The 11,678-nt window shown below is 36.1% G+C and overlaps 1 protein-coding gene across 1 annotated transcript in view; it reads right to left on the bottom strand.

Moving 5' to 3' along the window:
• Window positions 1-1,593: 1,593 nt before the first annotated feature.
• Window positions 1,594-11,678, bottom strand: part of LOC149794560 (sodium/potassium-transporting ATPase subunit alpha-like) — a 51,305-nt gene continuing 41,220 nt past the window's right edge. Inside the window, exons 18-19 of the mRNA XM_089968834.1 lie at window positions 7,852-7,953; window positions 1,594-3,310 (exon numbers count right to left, since the gene is read on the bottom strand). Of these exons, the coding sequence (XP_089824960.1) occupies window positions 3,187-3,310; window positions 7,852-7,953 (226 nt within the window). The 3' untranslated portion in view covers window positions 1,594-3,186. The remainder of the gene's footprint in view (window positions 3,311-7,851; window positions 7,954-11,678) is intronic.

Raw genomic sequence — 11,678 nt, 5'->3', positions numbered from 1 at the left:
CAGGGATCAGACCACTAATTCACTTTTCATGGAACTTGATGGTAATTTATATATACAATTTCTTTATTAAACTGGCATAAAACCACACATGCTTCCAGGGCTCTTCACATGGTTCCTAATGGTAAACTAAAAATTGCAAAAAACATGCTGTATTTTAAACTTATGGTCGAGGGGAGATAACCTATAAACTCCTATTACCAAGGCCTAGTGAATTGCAAATTAAATAGTAAATTAAACCATTTAAAATGCACCAATCAATATATGAACGTTAGATTTGAAGCAACAAAAGGCAATACATTCACAGATTTCATATGGGGTGGAGTGACAACACACAGGAAATATGTGGCAATGGTCTAGATGAACACGAGTATTTGTGACAATATATAAATTAGTAATTTTAATTTGCTAGTGACATTTGCTACAACACTGAATTTAGGTGTTGAGAAAATGATGTTCCACCCTGCAACTCAGTCTGGTTGCATTTAAGAACAAAACAACTAAAAATATGGCAATTAATGTATTGACCAAATCCAAACGGACCCTACAATCAATTTCATCCATGTCAATTAGTTGCAAACTTTGCCTGTGGTTCAAACAGATATTGCTGATGAAAAATCCTGGTCAACAGAAAAACTTCAATCTCGCATCAATAATATAAAAAAAAAGACTAACTACCATTCAACTGAAGCTTTGTGGTTCATTTTCCATAATTATATTCACTATTGATTGAACCTGCTCTAAATTCTATATGCTATCTTGTTGGTAGGAAATTAAATACAGGATATCAAAATAAAAGTAAATATTTTGTTGTAAATTATAGAGCATAGATTGAAGTTTCTTGAAATGTATAATTGAAACAATTAAATCCACTTACAAGCCAATAGGTGCATCTCAAGATTTTGTGCTCTATTTTTTCATTCCAACCATCAGACCACTTCCCTGCCTGTAAAATAATTAGTGGTCTGATGCCTATATGTTGACAATGCATTGATGCCCAGTATAGCAAAACAGCTTCCCTTTACATGAATAAAAATTAAAAATATGACTCGTAAGAGCACACAATTTGACAACCATAACATCCAGACTAAAAGCAAACATATTTGAATGCAAAATCTACCTACTATCTAACTGTGCTAGACAGGATCACACAGACACCCAAAAAAGTACCCTCAAGATTGGTATTCCTTACCCATTACAAATGAGATGAAATTATTCAATGTTTTACATTTTTTTGACATTATCCTGGACACAAGTCTAGTTTCCAGTAATCTTACTTACACTAAGACCTGAATTTAAGACATGGTCTCCTATCCTGGGCCAATGTCCAAGATTAATCCTATGCCCGTTTTCCAAAAAATGAAACTAATTGTCTACCTCATTTTATCCAAATAAATACCAAATTCTGAACTTTACTCCAGAGCTATGTCCTACAAGAGAAATCAAGATATTCAAAAGAATTGTATACTAAAATGCCATGCTTTAAACACAAGATAACCTCAAGTCCTCTCTGAAATGTGTTGTCAAGTACAGAATTGTATCCAACCTTTTCAGTATGACAATAAGTTAACAGAAATAAATAACACTAACTTCATGTAATTTGTGATCAATATTACTTTATTTCTAGTTATGACATTTTAAAATCAGCTTTTACAATCTGTACATAGTAGATAGTAAATGCATTCAAATGTAAAAATTGCTGAAAAAAGAAATGTAAATATAGGGAAAAGGAATTGTGGACAAACAACCAGCCACACAATGACCCAAGATTTATTCACACACTACCTACGCTGAATCACATGATGCATAATGATGACATCCTCAAGAAAAATGTACACCAGTTGTATTGCATCATGCATACAATTTACTTGTATCATACAGCCTGACAATATTCCCCATCTCCACCTTTTTTCTTACCCCCCTGCCTTGTCCAGCATTAGATCTCTACAAGTAATGACGATTTGCTTCGTTCATTTGCATTTAAAAGTTAGGTCAAAATTTGTTCCAACATTTCAAACTTTCCTATGGAAAAATGCTCAGTTTCTTTTCTTTATGTCCCTATTCTTCTTAAGGCATCATGCTTAGAAAAAGTGGTGACCTAACTACAAAATATTTGTTTCCACCTACACGCAGTGTCTTCAGATGCATGGTTTCCTCGATATTTTACAAACGTCTTGATTAATACACTGAAAAATGAAAACTAATGTGATCCTATTACCTTCAGATCTCTATACAATCTACATTGCTTATTTACACATACACTAAGAATATATGAAGTAGAAACTTAAAAATCTTGAATCATGAGAAGGAAAACTGATACTGATACTTATGATATGGTTAAAAGGAAAATAAAGATAAAACAGTCATACATTGGAATCCCGAACACTGCCATCAAGCAATGACAAACATGCTCTCCTGAGATAAGATATCGCTCCAATTCTGATGGTCAATAAACCACACAAATTTTATCATAGATGAATGCTTCAAGTATTATGTACTAATGTGAACAATCTGTACATGACACAAAACCTGGACATAAAGAAATTGGATATCAAAGAAACAATATAGCCAACTTATTGGTCAACTTGGTCCCTACTTTTGGACTTTAGGGCAGGGTCTCCTCTAATGACACTGACAATATTCTGTGCAGATCAAATTTACTGATGGCACTTCTCAAAAGTCTAAAAAAAACAATTGAGTATACAAGAACTTGCAGTGAAAAGCTACACAAAGTCGTCAAGACCAAATTGCTTAAAATGCTGGCTCAAGGTTCAGGTTAATATGATATCCCGATTTACATGGAAACTTTATTACATGTGTGTGCAAAATGTTAAGATTATAGTTTCTCTGAAGAATTTGCTTTCATGCTTCCTTGTTTTGTGATCAACGATGGTAAATAACTCTTACCTCAATATATATTTCAGCTATTGCAGATTATAACAACGTTTTAGATATAAAAACATCACAAACCTTACTAAAATTTCAAAATTTCATAAAACATTTAATTGTTTCAATATTACCAGCATTTGGAATTTACTTTAAAAATGATTAACATTATCAATACTTCACTTTTTTGCTAACTATCACATATTCATAAAATAAATTTAAATCTTCCAGACGTCCAAATATTTTTACTGTATGAATAAAGGAATCTATCAAACCATGCCAAGTCTAAAAGCATAGCTCCTTTTAATAGTATGTTTCTCTCTCTACAAATCCTCCTGGTGGTGAGTGACGCAAGATAAGTTTTCGCACCTCGTCATAGACAAGGATCAGCAAACTGAAGGGGAAAGCTGGGAACCACCAAGTTGCCCTGAAAGACAAATGAATATGATGTTAAACTTTGACTTTTCTTTTACCTGTTTACTTGGGGGCCCCTGAGTGGCCGAGTGGTCTAAAGCGCTCACCATTATGGATCGCTGCCATCTCACCTCTGTCTGCGTGGGTTCGAGTCTAGGATTCGGCCAATGTGGGTATGTAAGAAAGCTTGCCAGTAGCTTCTCGTGGGTCGGTGGTTCTTCCCAGATTAATCCTCCACCATTTATACTGGCCGCCATATATAGCCTATCATGTGCTGAAAAATGGCATTAAACCCCACAACAGCAACCTATTTTTTTGCAATCTACAAAATGGTATTGCAAACAAGCATTATGCTTAGTATAGTCCTGTCTACAAATCAACATGATGCAATTAACAAGCATTATGCTTAGTATAGTCCTGTCTACAAATCAAGTCATAATGCAATAGACATGCCTTATGCTTAGTATAGTCCTGCCTGCAAATCAAGTCATGATGCAATAAACATGCATTATGCTTAGTATAGTCCTGTCTACAAATCAAGTCCTGATGCAATAAACAAGCATTATGCTTAGTGTAGTCCTGTCTACAAATCAAGTCCTGATGCAATAAACATGCATTATGCTTAGTATAGTCCTGTCTACAAATCAAGTCATGATGCATTAAACAAGTATTATGCTTAGTATAGCCCAGCCTACAAATCAAGTCATAATGCATTAAAGCATTATGCTCAATACCGTCTTGCTGAAAAATCCAGTAATAATACATGAAACTAGAGTTCACAGTTGTGCCCTCAAATAAAGGTAAAGTAAAGTACATAAAAAGACCCAACAAGCCCATTTTTGATTTTAAACAGGTACACTGACCAGGTGTTTGCATATCAGTTCCTCGTGAAATACACATTTAGCCCATTAACTACCTATGCCTAAAGATCTAGACATATAAACTTAATGCAGAATTTTCCACTGTCTAAAGGGTCAACTCACATGGAGATCAACTAGCCATACAAAAACTTGACTGGCCCTCCCAATCAAATTTAATAAAAACTTTGGATAATTTACCTAGCCTGCAGCTGTCAGAATTTACTGGCTATTCTCAAAACCCCATGGCCGGCAGCTAAATCAACCGATGCTCTGGTAATGGTACATCTGTTTATAAGATTATCTTTGTGAACTAAACAAGGAATGACTAGAATAACATTTATTGGTATATACCTAACTCTGAAGAGCAGTCATACCAAGCTATGCTGTCATATTCTTCTCTTCTAAATCGGAGTCATGCTGTTTAATGTGAACAGCACAAACCCAGCTTTCTGTAGCACAGGAGATCAGTGCTTATGCCATTTTCTGAGAATAGTACAACCCAGATGTGCTGCAGCATCCCAGGTCAGTTGATCAAGGTCAATACTCTTTATTGTCAACAGCACAAACCTAGTTCTGCTGTACACATTCTGGGCTAGCAGATCAGGGTCTATGTTCATTATTGTGAACTACAAACCCTTGTACATTGTTGCATACAGGGCCAGTACACAGACCCATATATTATGTACCATACATGTTTACTGTCAACAGCATAGACCCTGCTCTTTTGTATGTAGCATACCTGGCCAGCAGATCTGGGTCTAGGCTGTTTATCCTGGAACACCTCTAACCCAGATGTGCCATTTCATAAGTGCCAGTAGATCCAGTTCTATACTGTGTACTCTGAATAGTACATATGGTGACCTTATTTCTTGGTGGATCAGCCTCACCTCACCAAGATTGGTTGACTGGTCTGGTTTTGTACTTCACAGCATGGCAAAATGTTTATTATATAGTGCTGAGGCAACTAGCCATGTGCATTGCCCAGGGACATGATGTTAGCAGACCTGGGTTGATCAAAAGGCAGGATTCAAACCTGAATCCTTATGGTCACAATTTAATCATGCTAGCCACTGAGCCACCATTTGTTACCCCTAATGATGTGCAGAAGAGCACACTGAACCTATTCTGCTTCTGAGATGTTCCCAGGATTTTATCAAACAGGGGGATTTCCTCCCTTGTCAAAAAAAGAGGAGGTAGAACAAAAATTTTACACTTTAATACCCTTCTCTTTTTCTTCTTGCTTCACTCTTTAAGACCCCTATTGAGATAAAAATCTTTTAAAAGATGTTGCTTCTAGTTTTAGAAGGATTAATTTGCCGATGGTTTCTGAGCTTAAGTCATTCAGCCCCAATCCTGCCTGTAGGAGTGATGAGGCTGTACCCTACTCTTGAGCTCTGCAGCATCAAGGTCATTTAAGATGCAACAAAGTGGGTGGTATTACAATAAAGCAGACAGATGTAGCTCTACAATCATACCAAATAATATGGACTTTCTACTCACAAATTTTTTAACACCATCTATCCACCCATTGTCAGAATCGGATTTAGACTTTCCGGCCTGTTATCTAATGCAGACCAGTCTGTACTGCATGCATAGAGGTGAACCTTTGCAAAAAGTGGAATATCTTTGGAATTGGGAGTAAGAGTGTTGTGTGGCCAGGAGTTGAAAATGACAGGTCCTATGAGCAAAAAAAAAACAACTTTTACCCTTATGCACATGTGCCAGCCAAATAGCCAATGTTTCTAGTACTTCTAAGCATCAGTCTAAGCGAAAACCTATTAAAGGCAAATGCATTTGGATGTGTTCAGAATTAACCTCTAAAATGTATTTCCTATCCCTATTTCAGGCAAAAATGACAAGCCTCCGGGGCCAAATGAGTTCATCTGTTCCTTATGTGTATGAATATTGTTCTGTACCTGATAACCCCCTCTCAGTGTGTGGTATTATGGGACATGTACATAGTAAGCTTAGCCAGCTGGAACAAGTTTGAAAACTTTATGATTGTTGGGTACATTTTTCCACAACCCACAGGATATTGTCTTTTCTGTTTCTGCTCCAAAATTTTCACTAAAATAAATTTAGCCAAAGTTTACCTTTCTTGAATTAGTGACAACTATGCCAGATTTACATTTCCATAATGCTGCATTAGCATTTTACGTCCATTAATGCCATAGTCTACTTGCTCACACAAATAGCTGCATTAGTATTTTAAGACCATTAATACCATAGTATACTTGCTCACACAGGGGTACTTTGATCAAATAGCTAGCTTTACTTAATTTTATTCTTAAATTGTTATTAGATATATTATAACCTTTCTGCTAGGGCTATATGGTTTTGTAGCATGTCACCCTGCAGGGCTAAATTGTGGCAATAAAGAAAGGAAATGTGCAATCAATTTTAAAATTGCATTTCTACATTTTTTACCTCTAATATGAGGGGATGACCGTCATGTTCGTCCATTCAACATGTACATTACACTTGTATTTAATGCCATTTTTGGTTCAAAATCAGTCAACGGCATCTCGATTAACACTTTCCAAACTCCTTTAATCTGATATACTTCCTAACTTTAAAAAAAAATTGCCTTCATTACTATGATCAGCCAGTATTTGCCAACAAATTCATCTAAAGTTGAATCACACTAAGACTTAAAAATAATTTGTGGAAATCATGCAATCATGCATCCTGGGAACATCTCTGCTGCATTCATGAGCTGAACGGGGATGGAAGATGATAATAGCAACTGATGATGGATGCACAACAGATAAAAGGTCATACAATAAACTCATTTGGGATTATGTTCAGGTAAGCTAATAAAACAAGAGTACCCCAAACTGCACACACCCCTTTTCAAGTCTTTTCCCTACTAATTGATCTTTCCGGACAGGACTACTGAATGATACGGCATGGACCTGGGTGAAGTTGCATCACATATTCATAGGGGTTAAAAAGTAATGGCCTCAAACAGACAGACTAACTTGCATTATCCAGTTTTGTGACCTTGAACCTGAGAGCATCGGTATGCATATAAGAAACTGTCGAGATATGTAACAGATTAAGTTACATTAAAATAGTGATTCAAAAACTGTACCTATACACAGGTCATCAATATTCATTTTCCTTTGACCACTCAGTGGGGTTGCAAGGATAAATGACAATCTAGTCCTGAAATTTCATTAAAGTATCTTCAGTCGTTCAGATGTTGTACTCTCAACAACACAAGTCACAGAAATATATTTTCCCTTGCAGTACCTTTGAAATTGATGTACGAGACATGCCTATTTTATGGAACACATTGTGTAATCCTGATGAATACAACACAATTTTAATGAAATCAATTACTTGTTTATGGTCCAGATGTTTCTGAACTGACAATGCACTTTTTGAGCAAGCGTTCAAAAAGTGACAACTATCGAGTCATGTTAGTATGACTTATAAATATACATCAGGGAAGTGAGGAGTAGGAAGGCACCTTTACAAGGAGTCAACCACCCAGCAAAGTTCAACTAGACTGGTCAGCAAAGTACAATTATATTACTTTTATTACCAACTGCACCCCAAAAACCATAAGAATCAGTGCCTTCTGAGCTCCACATACCAAGCTTTTTTTTATCGTGCTAGAACAGTTCCAGTGAAGTGATGATAAAGGTTTTGGTTAGAAAGTTTAGGATCACAAGCCATCTGTCCTTACCGAAGGTTCTGCATTCTAAGTCCCTGATCCAGACCTGGGCAGTAAGTCAAGAATGCAGCCAGTGCGGTCTCGAAGAATAATCCAAATGTCAAATGATGATTCCTGCGAAGAAAAACAAAATGAGCTCTTACAATAACATACCAGGGATTTGGAAATTCAGGGCAAGCTGAATGGAATATTAACTTGCCCTTCGAAAATCTGAGCTTGTTCCAAATGAAATATCCCAAATATACACACACATACATGTGTAGATATATAGCCAGATAAATAATATGTGTGTGTGTGTCTGTATATATGTGTGTGTGTGTGTGTGTATATATATATAGAGCCTGATAAACAATATTTAGAACATTTTGGAATAGTCGGATTTTTAAGTGAGAAAAAAAGAATTAAAGATTTCTAATTTAATTATACTAAAGATTTGTGAATGCTTACTTTATCCATTTAGTTAATTGTTATGTAGTCTTCAAATTGGGGATGTGCATCAAAAATATTTGAGAATTCAACTTTAAATAATGATCTGATAACACTTATTTTTGTCCATTTCGTTGTTTGCCAAGCAGAATATATAGTCACCTGTAATTATCATGAAATTTTTAATCATAAATGCCACTTGTGGGTCCTACATTTTCCTAAAATTAAGCTGTGAACAAAATCTTCCTGCTAGTTAATTCTTGGAGACAAGTGCTTTTTATTTCCAATCACATACCTTTAAAAGAGCTTTCACAGGTTGAATTTTATTTTAGGAAGTGACACCTACTCGCTATAGAACTGCAGACATGCACTGACACAATCTTTGGAAAGCCACTGTACACAGCTGGCAATCTAACAAACTGCCTGAGGCCAATTTACAACTGGAAAGTCAATGAATCCCTGACACATACAGATATGATTGCAATGGAGGTATTAAGTTCAAATATAAATATTTATTCCTCATTTGTCGATATTAAATATTCACATTATCAACAGATACATAACGTGATATCCCACTCCGTCACATTATCCTTACACCTGGCCGACCAGTCCTAACAATAACCTCTTAATGCTGAGCGCCAAGCGAGGCAGCTGTAAAAATCATTTTTGCAAGTCTCTGGTATGATTAGGCCAGGGATCGAACCCACGACCTCCCCCAATCCGAGGGAAGAAAGGAGCAATATGCAAATGATTGTATGTAATGTTGCAAGATCGCCGAGTTTAATACTTGCAGAACATAAACCACTAGGAACTGAACGCGACCCTTTGCTGTAAATTTGCTCACACAGAGGTACTTAATTTTACCCAGACCACTGATGTTAAATAAAATTTCTTGCATCGGGTATCCCTCAATTTTTCAGACTTGCCCATGGGCAAGTGCCTTGCAAATTTGAGCTTGCATGAACTGATTTTGATCTTGTCCTGAGAATTTGACAAAAATGGGCAGAATCCATGTGGCTCAGAACCAGAATGTAAACATACTGACAAATTATATTCAACACTCACTTTAATCACTATTTTGGTCTAACATTCACTGAATAATCACCAAGTCACAAATTCTTTTACACTCAATCTGAGTGCTGTATTAATCAGCCTCGTATTCTTTTCAAATTTTTAAAGCAATGTTGATTTGTCCTATTTTTATCAGACAAGTTTTTAAGTTTATAAAGATCCATCTGCTCTAATAACTTTCATCCACAAGCCACACTATGAAAGCCCGTTTTGCTTAACATATGGCACCATTTTCTTTACAAGTACAGACTGGTTTGCTACCTAACCAAACTTGTCTATCAAGTAAATCTATGGGACAAACTTGCATATCATGGATCAAACTTGTATAAACCCTTCAGTTTTCTAGGAAGTGGGTGACACACAATTGCCACAAACAGCAAATTAATTAAGTACATGTAGGTCTATGATGGAAAAATTAACTGGTACACTATTCTTGTGCAGTAGTCTTGCTTATTGGAATATTCTCAAAGTTATATTATGGGTAGGTTTAAAGAGATGATAATAAAAATGACAAACTTTTATTGCATTATTTTTTCTTACTTTTTAACTCATTAATGCTTCTGGAAGTAGTGCCTTACTTCTGAGCTCTGTAGCCTCAAGGTCATTTAAGATGCACCCAAGTGGGTGGTATTACAGAAAAGTAGACATATATCTCTACAATGATACCAAATAATCTTGACTTTCTACTTGCATTACAAAACAGAGGGAAAAACCTTTTGAGACCAGATATTTTTTTTAACAGCAAAAATTCAACCATTGTCGAAATTTGATTTTGTGTCCGGGTTTTAGACTTTGTGATCTCAAAAATAAGGCAGACCATTCTAACTATACACATACAGGTCAACCTTTGCAAAAAGTAGGACAAGTTGGAGACTTGGAGTAAAAAGTGGCCAGGAAAAGAAAATGGTGGGTACAATAAGTAAAGGAACTGAAAAACTTTTGCCCTTCTACAAGCATAACTGCCAATAAAAAACCAAGTTTCTAACAATGCATCAGGTTAAATGAAAATCTCTTGGAAGCCGATTTATTTGGATGTACTCAGAAGTTGCACTCAAAATGTTTACTACTTGCATTTCAGGCAAAAATGACAAATCTCCAGGGGTTATTGAGACCATGTACTAGAATAGTGTAATCCATGTACAGGTGATCATACAATGTAATTGTAAATAGTGCAATGATTATGCCAAAAATGCAATGGCTGGCATATATAAATTTTAAAACTGGTTTTAAGACTTTAGCAGGAGACATGGACAGTCAGAAGTGGGAGGGTACTTAATATTCTTGTTGGAAAACTTTTCCGAGGAGCACATCTTTACTAGCCTGCCTCTAACCAAAACCTTAATTTACCAAATCTTCCTAAGCATGCTGTAAAATCCCAACTTACACAATTACAAATCTGAACCAAATTTTTATTCTTCAAGACAGTTTGAAAGAGGCCGTATTTGATCTACATCTGGAAGGCGGTATAGAAATCGAGACTTAAAAGGGTACACATATTTTAAGGATTATAATGGGTTTTATACTGCTCCAGTTCACATGCCAGCACACAGTATCAGATAAATGACCGTTTCACTTGCTGACCAAACTGATCGGTTGTAAATTAAGTACAGAAATAAAAATGTGAAAGTTATAACATATGAACGAACATGCAAGACAATAGTCTGCAAAGATTTAATGCTTATATGAAATTGTTATGTCGCTGAGGTGAAACTGCCATCTAAAATACTTGTATGATATAACTGCACATTCATTCTCTGCAATTTTTTAAAGTTTAACCAGACCACACACACCCATACAAAGGTCAAAGACTTGCTGCTACCAATTGGTGCATTGAACATTCTGAGGACTAATGTTCCTCTCTGGACAGGCAGTCACCTATTTCTGTAATTCGGATTTTGGAAGTAATCTCCAAAGGTGTCCACTGGAGAAAGTTCCAGACTTCCAAGCAATGAGATAAAAGTGACTGATGTCAGAGGTATGCCACGACCAACATGAATCTCACGCACTTTGTAGTGTTGGAAAAACAGCCTGCATTACTAAGCTGTAGATATTATCTTCATGATCCCTTAGATAACAAAATTTCCTCTCGAGATCTCAAAACTTATTGTCACATGTAGTAAACTTGTAAATCTTGTACTTAGTATAAAACATCTGGTCTGGTTTGGTGTTTCATGACACATCACAAGTAGGCTATTTAGTGCAGAGGAAACTGGAGTAGAATGCAATGCACAATGGATACACCACATGGACTGATTCAATGGCAGGATTCAAATCTGCACCCTTTAATCAGTCCTGAATACTATCCATCGAGCCACTGTGACTCCCTGTATAACCAGAGTGTA

This window comes from Sinohyriopsis cumingii, chromosome 8 (assembly GCF_028554795.1).
Source record: "Sinohyriopsis cumingii isolate HCF-2022 chromosome 8, ASM2855479v2, whole genome shotgun sequence".
In the NCBI taxonomy this organism is placed as follows: Eukaryota; Metazoa; Mollusca; class Bivalvia; order Unionida; family Unionidae; genus Sinohyriopsis; species Sinohyriopsis cumingii.
Note: the sequence above shows the minus strand (reverse complement) of the source record. Positions and strands in the feature narration are given on the sequence as shown.